The sequence below is a fragment of the Balaenoptera borealis genome, assembly GCF_965194805.1.
Source record: "Balaenoptera borealis genome assembly, chromosome: 6".
In the NCBI taxonomy this organism is placed as follows: Eukaryota; Metazoa; Chordata; class Mammalia; order Artiodactyla; family Balaenopteridae; genus Balaenoptera; species Balaenoptera borealis.
The window spans coordinates 66,364,378-66,381,040 of NC_138863.1; the positions used below are offsets into that span (position 1 = coordinate 66,364,378).

General features: G+C 35.4%; 1 protein-coding gene across 12 annotated transcripts in view; it reads left to right on the forward strand.

Annotated features, from left to right (window-relative positions):
• TTC21B (tetratricopeptide repeat domain 21B) overlaps positions 1-16,663 on the forward strand; it is a 98,645-nt gene that overhangs the window by 18,940 nt on the left and 63,042 nt on the right. For 11 of the 12 annotated variants that reach the window (XR_014245540.1, XR_014245541.1, XR_014245542.1 and 8 more), the window contains 8 exons: positions 1,311-1,503; positions 1,954-2,051; positions 2,359-2,559; positions 6,022-6,151; positions 9,927-10,084; positions 11,937-12,161; positions 13,749-13,987; positions 15,781-15,853. Coding sequence is in view for 4 of the 12 variants with exons in the window: in XM_082395231.1 (XP_082251357.1) it covers positions 1,311-1,503; positions 1,954-2,051; positions 2,359-2,559; positions 6,022-6,151; positions 9,927-10,084; positions 11,937-12,161; positions 13,749-13,987; positions 15,781-15,853 (1,317 nt within the window). In the remaining 8 variants the exon portion in view is untranslated. The remainder of the gene's footprint in view (positions 1-1,310; positions 1,504-1,953; positions 2,052-2,358; positions 2,560-6,021; positions 6,152-9,926; positions 10,085-11,936; positions 12,162-13,748; positions 13,988-15,780; positions 15,854-16,663) is intronic. The other variant, XR_014245543.1, reaches the window with a different exon arrangement.

Below are 16,663 nucleotides of genomic sequence, written 5' to 3' on the forward strand. Positions count from 1 at the left end.
ATGTGATGTGTCTATAAATATGTGATACGTTCTTAAGGTAGTTCAGAGGAGATACAGTTTCCAGCTATCAGAAGCCATCACGGAGGCATCATGGAGGAAGTGGCACCCGTGAATCCTTTAAGGATAGGGAAGTGCCTTCCAGACAAAGGAAATGGGAATCAGAGCGTAGGATTTACGACTAGGGTTGTTCTTTTGTTTTATGTTTTTAAAACTATTTTTTGAATGTTGTAAAGTGGGTAGTAGACTATTTGGGTGGGGGAAGTGGTTGCTATCTTATTTTTTTATAATAATAAAGAAATGATTTTATTACAAGCACCCAGTAAAAAGAAGGTAATTGGGAATGGAATAGCAAAATACAGCAGAATTTTAAAATCACTACAAATGAGAGGATTGAAAAGTTAACTAGAAAAAAGTAAATAAGGAAAGGAGACACAGAGTAAGTAAAATAATTATTAAAATAAAGTTGAAAGAAAATAATCAAGGCTATTAATTGTTAAATGACATGAATAAACTGAATTCTCTTATTTAAAAACAAAGATTGTCGGATCATGTGAAATTTAGAGGAACTGCCCCTGCCCCGCCTGCCCCACTATTATGGAAGTTTGAGTTAAGGGGGGGTATTTACCTTTTTTTATTTACCTACTGCCAGACACGTGGTTTTTATTACTTTACAACAAATCAAACAATTTAGTAAGTAACGACTCTTCAAAGTTGTTATGTTCAAAAAGTATATACTTATTCTGACAGCATTGCCATTTCTTGAAATAATTTTGAAGGCTTTTTTTCAAGAAGATTCTAAGGCGTGGTTCTCACTGGTGGTATACTTGTCTTTAGGGGTAAAGCAGATCCTTGTCCTAGTTTTTGATTCAATAAAAATATATATATTCAATAAAATATATATATCTCTATATATTACTCTAGATATACACACACGTATATATACACACACACACATAAATATATATAAAACCTTAAAGTAATGATTTTTGTTTCTGATCATGAGACAGTTTGAAAAGAGAGCTCTGAAGATTTTGCTTGTGCAGCATCATTAGAAGCAGTAAACTTTTCAAGATAGCTGTTTTTTAAAAGCATTACTCATAAGGTTGTTTAAGTTCTGTTAGGATATGAACTCTTGCTGCACTGTCTAGATAGTAAATAGAGCAGTTTCATTTTTCTTTATGAAATAATTTTATTTTTTTCCTACATTCTGAATCTGTGAAATAAAAATTATTTATGTGTACATTTAGAAAAAATGAATTCTTCCGAGTGGAATTGTTTTAATCTAACTTAAATTTTTTTTTTCTTTTTAGTGTGGACGTAGTCAACTGATTCTTCAAAAAACCCAAACATTACTAGAGAGAGCTTTTAGTTTAACTCCCCAGCAATCAGAATTTGCTACAGAACTTGGATACCAAATGATTTTACAGGGGAAAGTTAAAGAGGCATTGAAGTGGTATAAGACTGCCATGACACTAGATGAAACCAGTGTCTCTGCACTAATTGGTATGACAACCATATCTATGAGTGTTCCTCATACAGATGCGAGTAATGATTGCTTTTCATACCTGCCATTAAAGAAGAAAAGACATATTTTATGGTTTTCTAAAATTAAACTGTTCTCCACTGTCTATAACAGAAAAAAAAAATCATGTACCTTTAAGAATAAAATTTTTACTTCTTAAATGCTATCTTAAGAGAATAGATTTTTATGAGATAATTCACATAAATTATGAATTCCATAGTAACTGATTTTCTGTGGGTACAAAGCCACCCATTTTCTTTTCTTTCACTCTTTTTCTTCTTTCTGTCTTTGTTTTTAAATCTAAAACTTTGATGTATTATGGCAAAAAAACCATTGTTTAATTAATATTGTTTGTGTTAGCTTGAAGTGTACGTGCCTGAAATGATGTGGATTTTTGCCATTTTTGTCTTTTTTTTTTTTTTTTTTTTTAGGATTTATCCAATGTCAATTAATAGAAGGGCAACTACAGGACGCAGATCAGCAGTTAGAATTCCTTAGTGAAATTCAGCAGTCTATTGGAAAATCGGCGGTATAGTATTTTATTTTATCAGATGGTAGATCCTACCTACTATTTATAAAATATGAAATTTTAAATGTCTTAATATTTAGTAATGGTTTTAGAGGGCTAATGTACACTAATTTTAATATGTAATTACATTTATTAATTTACCTCCGTGCCTAATTAGACTTAAGATTCTAAAAATCCATCCAAGCTAATATTTAAGTTTGAACAAATACTGTACATAAATAGCACTTCATATACTTTTGAAATCTAAGTAGAAATAAATGGCTTTATAGCTGCATGGAGTATTTTATGAAAACTACCTATTTTCCAGGAATTAACCTATTTACATGCAGTTCTCGCTATGAAGAAAAATAAACGACAAGAAGAAGTTATTAATTTGTTAAATGATGTCCTAGACACTCATTTTTCACACTTAGAAGATTTACCTCTTGGCATACAGTATTTTGAGAAGTTAAATCCTGATTTCTTGCTAGAAATTATTACAGAATATCTGAATTTCTGTCCATTGCAGGTAAGTAATTCTGGGACTTATTTTCAAGGATGCATTTACATGGTGTTTTATGAAAGTTGCTAATAAATTATGTTCTACATGTTAGACTATAATCGGCATCTTAAAATGGAAGTATTTGTATCTATATTAGGTGAAATAATTTTTAATGAAACTATTTACAGTAATGACTACTATCAACTAATAAATGTGTTGGTTTACAAACATTCATTTGTAATTCATAAAATCTTAAAATCTTAAATTTAAACAAACTATTAGAGGTCATTTAATTCAGACACCCACCTTGTATTTGAATCTACTCCACAACATCCTCATTAAGTGCCCATCCCATCTCTGGATGCACTCAGAGATGCAGTTCTTATTGTATAACTGTAATTATTAGACTGTATTTCTTATGTTAAGTCAGACTTCTCTTTATATTAAAAAATTCACTCGTTTATCGGTCCTTCTTCTGCTCTGGAGTGACACGTAGCAAGTCCAGTTACTTAGTCTAGGCAAGGACCATTCCTCATTCATAAAACACACCTTCAGATTTTGGAAATTAGTTTTCATGTTCCTCTAAACAATTCCAGGTTTCCAACCATTTCTTTTTTCATGACATAGTTTGAGAACGCTGGTTGTAAGCCTGAGGATATTTTTCATTTTATCAGTGCCTCATTAAGCTCACTCTTCCAAATATGGATTTGGACTGCAAAACTTAGACTAGATTCTTTGCTCCCTAATTCTGGATGTCCATCTAGCTTCCTTTTTTGTGAATCACATTACATTATCGACCCCTATTGAATTAACTGTTAACTAAAGTCCTTAGATTTGTTATTCACTGTAACTTTGGACCCAAGTGTAGGACTCTACATTTATCCCTGTGAAATTTTCTCTCTCCAGATTTATCCCATAATTCAAGATTACCTTGTCCTTTTGGATCCTGATTGTCATCTGCCTATCTAGCTCTGAGTAGAACTAAGAATGGAGCCCTCTGTTGTATTGCCAGGGAGTTCATTCCAAGTTAATGTGGATCCATTAGTCAACACTCTCATTACAGACAGTAAGCAGATGACTTGACTTTATTATACTTAACTCACAACTTAACACAGGGATATCGTGACGGGCACTAGCAAATAATTTCATTCCTAAAAGCATAGTTTTTAGCCTTCTCTCTGATTTACAGCTTCAGTAACTGTAAATGAACTTCAGTAACTGTTCATGACCTTCCCTTAGGGAACTCATGCTGCCTTTCATTGATCATCATGTCCTTTTCCAGACTTTCATAACCTATTTTTTTTTAACTAATCCATCTGGAATCACACCTGGGGTTGATCTCAGTCTCAGTCATCATCTGTTTTCAGTTGCTAATGAGTTGGAAAGCATTTTTCAGTACTCATGCAGTGTTTAGATTTCATTCAACAAGTGCTTGTACCAGTGTGTTGCTCAGAGCTGGGGAAATAGTTTGTAAAAACAAACTACAACCCTTGCCTTCTTGAAACATGAGTACTAGCAGGAGGAGACATAATATAATTAAGTCAATCATGTAGTATGTTGGAATATCACAGAAGAAAATAACAGGGCAGAGGGGGTAGTAATTTTAGATAAGGTGGTCTGGGTAGGCCTCATTAAGATGGTAAAATTTGAACAAAAACTTGAAGGTCGTGGGAATATGGTATAGAGTGTTTCTGGCAAAGGGAGCCGTCATGCAGGTGGCCCAAAGGGACACAGGGATGCGTGTGCCCAGGAGAGAGTGAGGAGTTGGGGAGTGGTGACCACGAGGCCTCAGCACAGAGACCAGTGTGGTAACTTCTGTGGCTTCAGTTCTGAGTACAGTGGGGAGCCACTAGAAGGCTTCCAGCACGATCCAGTTCAGCATTTTAAAAGGAGTCTTCTGGCAGCTGTGCTGAGAGTAAACTGTACAAGGAGCAAGAAATAACGTGTTGAATGGTAGTTGGGTCCCTAGTCCACAGACATCCTATTTTTCCATAATATAACCTTCATCAGCATGATAGAATCTGATTAGCATTTAAAATGCTGTTTTCGTGGGGAAATATCAGAAAGGCAGACTTGTCTCTCCAGCTCCGTTTCTACTTTGGCCCTTTTATATATATATACTTTCTAAAACCAAACATATTATCTTAGAGGTTGTCCATGTAAGTCCTGGTTTTTTTCTATGATTCTCTGTGAAATTACAGTAAAAAACAATGGTTGTTTTCAATGAGTAATTCTTAGCAATTGGCAGAGAACATTATCAGAACTTCACCCTTTTACCTATGCTTTCATTATTTCCAGTTACACTGAAGAAATAAATGTTTTAAGAATATACTCTGTACCCATTACTGTGTGAAGAAGTTTTAAATGTCTGGTCTTCGAGACACATAAAGACCCTTAGCCCTATAAAAGAGGCAAAACTAAATATGAAACTACTATAGAACTGTATAAGACAAAGAATGCTGAATTATTATGTAGATTATAAGTGCTATAGAAATTTCAAGAAGTTGAAGTGTTCTAGGCACCAATAGTTTTATACTCTGAAAATCCTTGTGAGCACACATTTTTTTGGTGCCTCAACATAGTGAGAAGATAACCACACTTTCTTGTTAGTAACAGTGGCTCTTCGTAGGAGTGACGGTCAGTAACAGGCGGTGCTCAAGTTAAGAATCTGTGTATGTGCAGTGTAAGATTGGGGGGATGGGAGGATCATCCTTCAGATAAAGGAAGGAGCATTAGTAAGGCAAAGCAGGGAGAATGAACATTTGATATTTAAACTATAATATCACATTTCTACGTTGTGAGTGAATAACCACTGGATAAAGATGGGTTGAATAGACAGCCATTAAAAGAATAAAAAAGTGGTCTAGTACTGCTTTAGTTATCGTATTCACTATTAATAAAAAGAGAAAAAAAATTTGAGGGCCTACAACATGCCAGGCGGAAAAGTGGGGAATATGAAGGTATGAGACATTTGGTGTAGTATACGTGAGTGTTCAACCTTCGGATTTTTACTAGAATGATGAAATCTGAATTCTCTAAAAACTGACCTTACAGTATTCTAGGGGGTGGTGCAAGTTACTCAACTGAGTAAATCACAAGGCAGGTTTAGAGTTAGAACTCACATTGCCTTGACTCTGAATTCCAGCAAGAAACTCTACCTCTCGTTATCATTCCTTTGAACAGATATGTTTTCTTGATAAAGTTTTTAAACAGATATGCTCATTTCATATGTTATCAAATTAGTAACTGTATAATAATTTCACAGTTATTTTGCTGAGCAAAAGCCATCATTTATATAGTCTGTTCATAGATCCCAGGGAGATAAATTAGTATTAGTCCAGTCATAGTAAAACTATTGGGCAATAAATAGAATAAGAGAAATTTTAGAAAAATATGTGATTTTTGCTCTTCACATTACAATTAATATGTGTTTATTTTTAGCTAAATACTATTATAAACCTATAAAAAATGATCTGCTGATTTGTTTAGCCTGCAAGTCCTGGGCAACCTCTTTCTCCACTTCTCAGACGTTGTACCTCAATCCTGGAGACTATAGTAAGAACTGTTCCCGGTCTTCTGCAAGCTGTCTTCCTAATAGCAAAAGTGAAATATTTGTCAGGTAAGGTACACATTAAAATCTTAAAATAACCTTTATCTTCTGATGTTGATAAGAACTAGTATAAACAAACTAAGCACTCCTCGTATGAATAGTCACGTAAGATAGTCACATAGAATAGTCTTCATAGAATAGTCACATAAAATGCACATTTTACGTGTGCACAGATGAGTAATTTTTATCCAAAATAAAACTGCATAACTTTACTATTTAATTCTTTAAAAAAATTACTATAAACTTCTGTGGTTCAAGTGAATTTCTGGGAAAATACAGTTCTACCACTTAGAAAAAGTCCATCAGATGGTACTAGGTCCTGGCAGTATAATTTATAGTCTTTAATCTCTCCTTTGAACAGAGTATAATTTATAATTGTTGACTCATTGGAATGACCAAATGTGATGTTCACCAGGTTTCAGGCCCTTAAGAAATTCATTGATTAATTCCTATTTAGTTTCTGTGATTGGTTATACATAGCTTTAAAAAAATATCCTGTTATAACCTTAGATTTTTAGGACACAAACATATGTATGACAATATATATAAAAATAGACCATCATATGGTACTTATGTATGTATCTTTGCTGGCTGAATGCTATGCAAAGTAAGTTAAGTTTGTAAAGTCCTATAGGACAGAAACCAACTTCAAGGTGTTCATTATCGTTAACAGTTACTTCTTGTACATAATGGAACGAGTGAAGAGTTTGACCTTACTAATTTTTTGGATTTCAGTTTTAACTGTTTTTTGGGTTTTTAAAAAATAAATTTATTTATTTATTTATTTTTGGCTGCGTTGGGTCTTCGCTGCTGCGCACGGGCTTTCTCTAGTTGCAGCGAGCGGGGGCTACTCTTCGTTGCAATGCACAGGCTTCTCATTGCGGTGGCTTCTCTTGCTGCGGAGCACGGGCTCTAGGCCCGCGGGCTTCAGTAGTTGTGGCATGCGGGCTTAGTTGCTCCGCGGCATGTGGGATCTTCCTGCGCCAGGGCTCGAACCCGTGTCCCCTGCATTGGCAGGCATATTCTTAACCACTGTGTCACCAGGGAAGTCCCTTTAACTGTTTTAAAAAGAGAACCAAATGATCACAAAAGCTTGTTTCACCTCTGAAATACTCTAGTTGTAAGAAGTGACTCTCTAATACCTTCTTCTGATTGAGTTCTATTGAGCCACATCATATTTCTACTTTCTTCCCAATTAGAACCGGTATCACCTACTAGGTGATCAAACTGGGACTTTGAGTTCTGTGATTAACTTAGTAAACACTCATTATTTATTTTGAATTTTGATATAAATCAGTTTCAATATAGCAATAGTTAATTGCCAAAGTCTTAGGAGGGAAAGTCTTGTATATTAACCCCATTTTTAAAAAGAGCAGCCTGAAATAATGTGAAACAGTGGTGGCACGTGTCTAAATAGCAGTATTCTTGCTAAATTGCCAACTACAGTGACTTCTGGCACCAACTACCTGGAGTTGGACTAAACTTCACAGGTTAAGGGCACAATTCTCCATCATACTGCCCTCATTTTAGATAGCAGCCACAAGTTCAGGGGTTCCCAGGGCCTCCTGCACTTCTGACTACCTTGCTACTAATTTAAGGGTTCTTATGATTCCCTTCAGGTTCGATAATTCACTGGAAAGACTCACAGAACTCAGGAAAGCACTATATCTAGGATTAGAGTGTTATGATAGCAAACTGAAATTTGAAAGTCATCCGAACCAGCAAAAGGAAGAGATGCAGAGGGTGAGGTCTGGGAGGGTCCCAGATGTGAAGCTTCCATTGTCCTCTCCCTGTGGAGTCAGGACACATCAACTTCCTGACACATCAACGTATGACGACACCTGTGGAACATTAGCAACCAAGAGAGCTCACCCAAGGTTCGGTATCCAGAGTTTTATTACATAGACATGGACTGAATCTTTGGCCATGTGGTTGAAGTCAGTCTCCAGCTCCCCTCTCCCTAGGTTAGGCTGGTATAGGTGGCTCAAAGCCCTACCCTTCTATTCACAGGGTTGTTCTTTCTGGCATGGCCAGCCACCATCCTGAGTCACATCATTAGCATAAGCTCTCAGAGCCCACCATGAATAACAAAGATTCTCCTATTGCTTGGGAAATTCCAAGATTTAGAGACTGTCTCCTGGGAACTGTCTCCCTGGGATAAAGGCCAGCCAAATTCTTTATTACATAGGACCTGACAAAGGCAGAACTGCAGGACAGAAATTTCTTCCATTTTTCTCTCAAGAGAAATTGGGCTGCTCTTAGATAAGAATGTGATATCGATGTGATCTTTGTTTTTATGGCCTGTTTTTTCCCAACAGTGATGACCCGTTTCTCCATTTTGAAATACTTAGTGGCCTCCTGAAGCTAACCGGACATATTCTTCCTCCTTATCTTTAGAAGAAACAAAAAAGATTATGATTTCAGTTATTCATACAGTCCTCATTTTTTTTTCCAGTCTCTTATTTGCAAACCCTAATTCTTTTCTATGTACTCTCTCCACTTAGTAATAACCTCTTTTTTCAAGTTATTTCCTTAATCCTCCTCCTTCCTAAAAGAATATGGGGGTGGTAATTTGCATGCAAATTTATTATGCTTAATCTTCCCTTCTTTTTTTGTCTGCACAGTTCTGAGTGTTGGATTGCATCACAGTGAAAAAGAATCTAATGTTTATTATGCTTGATGGTTAACTGACAAATTTAGACACTGTATTTTAATAAGTTATTGTGCTACCCCAGCTAAATTATTGTTCATTAATCCTCTGTCTCTAAGAAAGTGTTTTCTGTTTAAATGGATTTCTATTAGAAGAAAGTTGAGCGTTTGGGAACTGAAGGCCTGACTGTTAGCCTTACTTTGTCTGTTAAGGTGTCAGGTAAGGTTACAGAGAGTAATTGAATGGATACCTTAGCAGAGTTACATGGGGAGCTGGCCTAGCTACACCTACTTAAGGCCAGTTTATGAGACAGCTAAATGCAAATCAGTGTGGGTGACATCACGAAACTTCTAGCACCTAGAGTCTGTGCTGTTGTTTCTCTGAAGAGCCTCTTCTACCTTATCTGTCAGCCCAAGGTAGATTCCAATATTCTGTTCACTTTCATCTTGATCATTTCCTTCTATTTTAAGATTCCCAGATGTACTTACTAACCTATAATGGAATATAATCTGCAAAAATGCTGAATCATTACGCTGTACACCTGAAACTAACGCAGTATTGTAAACCAACTACAATAAATGAAAAAGACTTCCAGATGTCCAATACCTGTGGTTCCAAAACATTTGATATTTCAGTTAGTATTTAAAGGCATTTTAAATCTGTAACTCACATTTCTAAACCCCTGGAATATATCCTTATTCCTTTTTTGGTTATTTTTTGTACAGTAGTAAAATTTCTAGCCTAGATGTGGCACTATAACATTCTGTTTAAATTTCTATGTCTTAACATAACTTATTTTAATGAAATTGTAAATTAAAAAAATTTTTTTGACAGGGAAAATACAGGTACATTTAAAGGGCTCTCAGTTACAGTGGTGATGGATTCAGATTTTTTCACATACTTTTCCTGATTTGCTCCTTACGACCAAGGGATGGCCTGGCTTTAGGTGTATTCTTTCATGCGTATTAGAAAGAAACTGACTAGTGCAGGTAGAGGTTAAGCTAAGGCCTTACGAACAGAGAACTTTCAAGTTCAAACACCAGAACTATCCATAGACTAAATACTTTTCTCCGTGTTCTCTCAGGTTTCCTCTTGATCATTTTGTATTATAATAGTGCTTTGTTTCCTCATTAGGTGATACTGAAGCAGCTTATAATAATCTGCAGCATTGCCTAGAACACAGTCCTTCCTATGCAGATGCCCATCTCCTGATGGCTCAGGTTTATTTGTCTCAGGAAAAATTCAAATTGTGTTCTCAGTCTCTTGAACTTTGTCTGAGCTATAATTTTAAGGTAAGTGTTCCAGACTCAAGTGGATGAGACATATCGCCCTCCTTGAACCTTTAGCGAATGTTTACATATTCAACTATTTTGTTTTTTAGCCTGTAATATTTTGCTAATAAATGCATTTTTAATGGAAAATATTTTGAACTCATTAGCAGTAGGAGAAAAAAATGGAGGCAACTGTGGTGTAGTTAAACAACTATATGGACTTGGCAACAAAAGACCTGGAGATAGTGTCTGGTCTTTTCACCTGTTTCTCTCTGAAGCTCAGTTTTCTTTTCTAGAAAACTTATATAATAATACCCTACAATTATAGTGAACATTAAATGCAATGTGAATATGTAGAGATAATTGTAGACTGTAGAGCATTGTGCCAAATATTTTTATGTATAAGGATTTTATTTTATTGCCTGTTTCTTTCTTGGACCTTGGTTTTTAATAACTTCTTTTTAGATACATCATCAGAGAACAGCTAGTCATTTTGAAAGTTGGTATGTGGTTTGAGGATATAAACACACTAGATTTCTATCCAAGATATTCAGTGTGAACATCTCATATTCCTGAGCATTACGGAAAATCCTAGGTTGAGGGGCTTCCTGAGCGACCTGGAGTCAAGGAGGAGCCTCTCAGACTTTTGCTTTGGTTGGCAGTGTCTTGAGAACCCTTTAGTGCACTGGAGACTTCAAGCTCCAGGCAAGGTTTGCAGAAGATAATGCCTGCTCCTTAGGACGGTAGTTCTCAAGACTGCTGGTGCATTGTGACCCCAGTGCCAGTGCCCCACCCAGTGAATCAGAATCTCTGAGAGAAGAGCGTAAGCATGATTGTTTACACAAGGCCCACAGGTAAACACGATGCCTAGCTATGGCTCAGAACCCAGCATTAGGAGGACTGTAGCCATCCCGGAGGTTAGATGGCTGCCACATCCTCTCATTCTGGACCATCTTCTTCCCTTTGACTCCTTCCTCATCTTTTGTCATTCTCTTTATTTTTTTCTGTATATGCTGTTGATAGCCAAAATAAAGACAGGAGATTCATTACTACGTGTTTCGGAGTAGTATCAAAGGGTAAAACCAATGTTTGATTAACGTGTCCTGAAATTTTTAATCTTAAATTATTTATGTATTTATTTATTTACTTTATTTATTTTGGCTACGTTGGGTCTTTGTTGCTGCGCGCGGGCTTTCTCTAGTTGCAGCAAGGGGGCTACTCTTCGTTGCGGTGCGCGGGCTTCTCATTGCGGTGGCTTCTCTTGTTGCGGAGCATGCGCTCTAGGCACGCGGCCTTGTGACTCGTGGGCTCTAGAGCGCAGGCTCAGTAGTTGTGGTGCACAGACTCAGTTGCTCTGCGGCATGTGGGATCTTCCTGGACCAGGGCTCGAACCCGTGTCCCCTGCATTGGCAGGTGGATTCTTAACCACTGTGCCACCAGGGAAGCTCTGAAATTTTTAATCTTAAGATTAGAAAATAAAGAAAAGACAAGAAACTGTGTAGAAATCTGATAACTTTATTTCAGTACGAGAAGTCTGAGGTAAAGAAATCCATTTCCTGAAAACTAAAATAATTTCTTAGAATATATTTGCTAGCCTTATAAACTTTATGTGCAATTTCTTTCCTCTCGTGGTAGAAGCATTTAACTTGTTTGTTAACCAGCGGAACACTAGGTAGTGTCAGGTTACCTGAATTCTGATTTAATATAATAAATGATCAGAACATGAGTAAGAGGACAGAAATAGACCTCATGCATACAATCACAGGGTAGACTGTCCTCAAAGATCCTATTACTATAACATTTGATAGATTGTAAACTATGTGTTGATGTTGTAAACACTCCAAGGAAGTATTTCTGAATGTTATTTTTTCAGGTGAGAGAATATCCTTTATATCATTTGATAAAAGCTCAGTCACAAAAGAAAATGGGAGAAATAACAGAAGCAATTAAAACCCTGCATATGGCAATGAGTTTACCAGGAATGAGGAGAACTGGAACTTCCGCAAAGTCAAAATACAGAAAAACTGAAGTCGATGCAAGCCATCGTTTATCAGTCTTTCTTGAGTTGGTAGAGGTTCACCGCTTAAATGGAGAACAGGTAGGTCAAGTGTAATTCAATGGCTCAGATCTGAACTTTGTTATTCAAGTATATAGAGTCATAGGAAATGAAAAAGCTAAAATTCACTTGACCAAGTGGTAAAGTTTAGAAAATTTATTCTCATCACTTGGCACCAGATCATGTTACTTTCTATAGCCCCTGAAGTTAGACATAGTTTGTACTGGGATGACTTTATGTATCAGTGTACTTACATTGGCTACCATGAGATGTGATACTAGATATACACTGTATGTGTAATATAAGTAATAATATGATGTAATGTGATGTACTGTATGTATTAATATAATGTGTATAATAATATAATGTATGATTACTTTGGCTATCATGAAATGTAATAATATAATATAGTTATAATTCTGTGAATTCCTAAAAGGGCTCTCACACACACACACACACACACACACACACACAGATGTACTACTGGAATAAAATCAAAGTACCAATCTGAAATTCTAATAGTTGAGAAAATAAAAGAACCACTGAAATAATACAGCTTTGGTAAACTACTAGGACAATCATAAAATCAAATACTTAAAAAAATACAGATAGATCATAAAATCAAATACTTAAAGAATAATATAGATAGGTAGATGGATAGATAGGTAGAAAGAAGGCAAACAAAAATGTAATTCTGAGAAAAGAATTAGAACCTTGTAGAAAATGAGAACTTAACATCATTTATATATATTTTTCAAGTTGCAGCTGTTGCTAATCAGTTATTTCATATTTCATATTTTAGTGGAAATTAAGAAGGCTGTGTCCAGATACTTGCTGAATCTCAAAGAATTTCCAGTTCACTAATAAATTAATGTAAAATGCACTTAAGAAGAAGAACCAATTCTACTATAGATAGTTGATTCTGAAATGCACTGTTCTTTTCACATTTTAGCGTTTCTTAAATCAGAATATTTTAAAATCTCTAAAGTTGAGATGAATTAAAATCAATGACATTTTAGATTCGTTGAGGTACAGATTTGGAAATTAGGAAATATATTCACCTGGGGTATAACAAAAATGACGTCCTAGTGTAGGGAATAACGTAATCTGCTATGTAATGTAGAGCCACCGGGTACAGAGGGTGACTGTGGACTGGATCCCATTGAAGATGCAGTAATGAACATGGCTAAGAATTTAAGCTTTGGAGTCAGGCTGGTTCTATCATTTGTTAACTTCTTAACTGTCTGAATCTCATTTTACTTACTGCAAAGTGGGGGGTAATTATAGTAACTACCTTAGAGGATTTTTGTGAGAATTAAATGGGTTAATATTTACAATGCTGGGTGCAAAGTAAATGTTTATTAAATTATAATAGCAACAAGTCTTATGTAGAAACTGCTGTTGTCCTAGTTATGAGAACACTTTTCAGCTAACAAATATTTATAATGTCATCTTAATTTGGTCTCTGAGCTTAGTTTTAAATTTTTGTACTTTTCAAAAAATCTATCATTATTTCACAAATATCATAACTGTACTAGCATTTATTGTTCATTCTGTATTAGTAGAAAACCTTAGTTTGTAGTGTAATTTGTTGAAATTTTGAATGTCACTTTAATTTCACCTTTACAGCATGAGGCGGCCAAAGTTTTACAAGATGCCATCCATGAATTTTCCGGGACATCTGAAGAGTTGCGTGTCACTATTGCTAACGCAGACCTAGCTCTGGCCCAGGGAGATGTGGAGCGGGCTTTAAGCATGCTTCAGAATGTTACATCTGAGCAGCCTTATTTCATAGAGACCAAAGAAAAAATGGCAGATATATATCTGAAGCACAGAAAAGAGAAGATGTTATATATCACTTGTTACAGGTAAATGGTTCTTTCAACCCATTATATTTTGACAACATTTATCTCCTAAAATTAATCCCCAAATTTCTTTCTTTTAACTGCTTTTCAGATATTTTATAGATCCCTTCCTTAATGTGTTCTTGCTTCCTTCTACTACCACCAAACACAGTCACTCTAACCAAGTTACTCACTCTCCCTAAAATGTAAATCATGGTAATTATGATTTATTTCAACCTGTGGCTTACTTTAGTTTCTCAGCTCTCCTCTCTCATCAGATGTTATTTTTGGACTTTGAAAGAGCTACAATTACATGTATTCTAATAGCTTAAAAGCATTATGTAATGTAACAATTTAGGGGCTATATAGTCACATTTAACACTCAGTATCATAGTTATAGCAGAAGAAAATTATGGCTTAGTATATACCACACTAAGGCATGGATTACAGAAATGGCAGGGGTTTAAAAAGTGTCATACACTGACGCCCTTAGGAGTTACTGGGATACACGAAACACACACACACATGAGACATGGGTGCACACATGCACACACAGGTTGCTCTTACACTTCTCCCCAAACAAAAAGATAAAGATACAAGCACACACTCCATGTGAGAGAAAATTAATGTTTTTATCCTTGAGAATAGTAAAATGCTGATGAATTAAGTCATATTGGTTCATCTATATTTTGTAAATATCAAAGCCCAGAAAGCTGCTCAGATTCTTTGTAGGTACTGAGTGATTCAAAGAAACTGAGCAACGCCCCCTGTATAGATGGATGGACTGGAGTTTCCTAGATTATATTTTCTATGATGTTTCTAAAATATCAGCACTATCATCTCTAATGATATGACAATTTTTTTTTCACTCTTCACACTTTTTATTTTATTATTATTTTTTAACATCTTTATTGGAGTATAATTGCTTTACATTGTTGTGTTAGTTTCTGCTGTATAACAAAGTGAATCAGCTATACATATCCTTATATCCCCATATCACCCCCTTCTTGCGTCCCCCTCCCTCCCACCCTCCCTATCCCACCCCTCTAGGTGGTCACAAAGCACCGAGCTGATCTCCCTGTGCTATGCGGCTGCTTCCCACTAGCTAGCTATTTTACATTTGGTAGTGTATATATGTATGACAGTATTTTAAAATAGGGTTGATGTGTTTGGATGCACTATAGTATAGTAGCTAAAAGCATAGGTTTTTTTTTCCAAGTAGATCTGACACATTAGCTATAGTAAACTCAGCATTATCTATATAATTGTAGTTTCTTTTCTGAGTTTTTGGACCAATTAAGTGAGATATTGTACATTAAAGACTTAGCATCACATTATTTGAGCAACCTTGGTATTTTGACCTTTAGCAGTTTACATTTTGCAGGTAAAAAATAAGCAGCAAATGTTGAAGTAGAATATTTTATATTTTTTAAGGTAACTCGTTGTATATGACTTATGCCATGAGTATCAGAGCTCAAGATGCATAGGAGGATGATAAGTGTTTGTCGTATTTTGGAACTTCATTCCCACATCATATATTTCTGGATAATGAGAGCTTATATGTTTACTATCTCTCTGTATACTTTTACCTGCATTTCAGGAAATAGAAAAATTTAATGAAAAAAATTGTTGACTTAGCATAAACAATCTGAGTGTGGGTATGGCTGGGGTTTTTAAACAATATTACACTGCTGGATATGAAGAAGGCACTCTGAAGGCTATTAGTTCATTGAAAAAATAAGCTTATCTTTTATTTAATTAGTTTAAAAGAAGAAATTTGTATTCAATATACTAAGTAGAGTTCGTCTGATTTCCAGAGAAATTGCTGAAAGGATGCCCAGCCCTCGTTCTTTTATTCTCCTTGGTGATGCATACATGAATATTCAAGAGGTAAAGTTTCTGATACTACTGAACTTAGATTTAAGAACAAAACAAAAAACAAAAATTCTTCTTTGTGATTAGTGTAACATTCTATTGAAAGGAATTTGGGTTTTTTTCTTCCAGTTTTATTGAGATACAGTTGACATGCAGCACTGTGTAAGTTTAAGGTATAGCATAACTATAGTTTTTGATTTAACTTAAATACATCATGCAATGATTATCACAGTAAGTTCAGTGAATATCCATCATCTTATATAGCTCAAAATTAAAGACATAGAAAAAAAAATTTTTCCCTTGTAATGAGAACTCTCAGGATTTACTTTCAGCAGCTTTCATGTATAACGTACAGCAGTGTTAATTTTCATGTTGTACATTACATCCCTAATACTTACTTATCTTGTAACTGGAAGCTTGTACCTTTTAACCACCTTCATCCAAATCCCCTCCCCTCATTTTAATAACATTTACTTAATAGTCAAAGATCCAGTCATCACAATAAAAAGAGAGACAACCATTACAATTAAAAAGTTATAGTTATTTTTCAAATTGAGATCCAGTTATTCAGCACTATCATTTGAAATAGAGATGATACCAGAAGTAAGGTGAGTCACCTTTAAACAAAAGGATGGAAAGAGCTACTGGCTAAGGTGGTGTTTTCTTCAAAGGGAAGCAATCTTCTGACCTCTGGTTCTGGCTTTTATAATGACTGCCAGATGAAAAGCTGTCAAGAAGCTGTCTCTTAGTTCTCATATGACTATTTATGAGGACATGGACCTAAGTAACATGGGTGGGATTATACTAGTGAGTTACACCTGCACT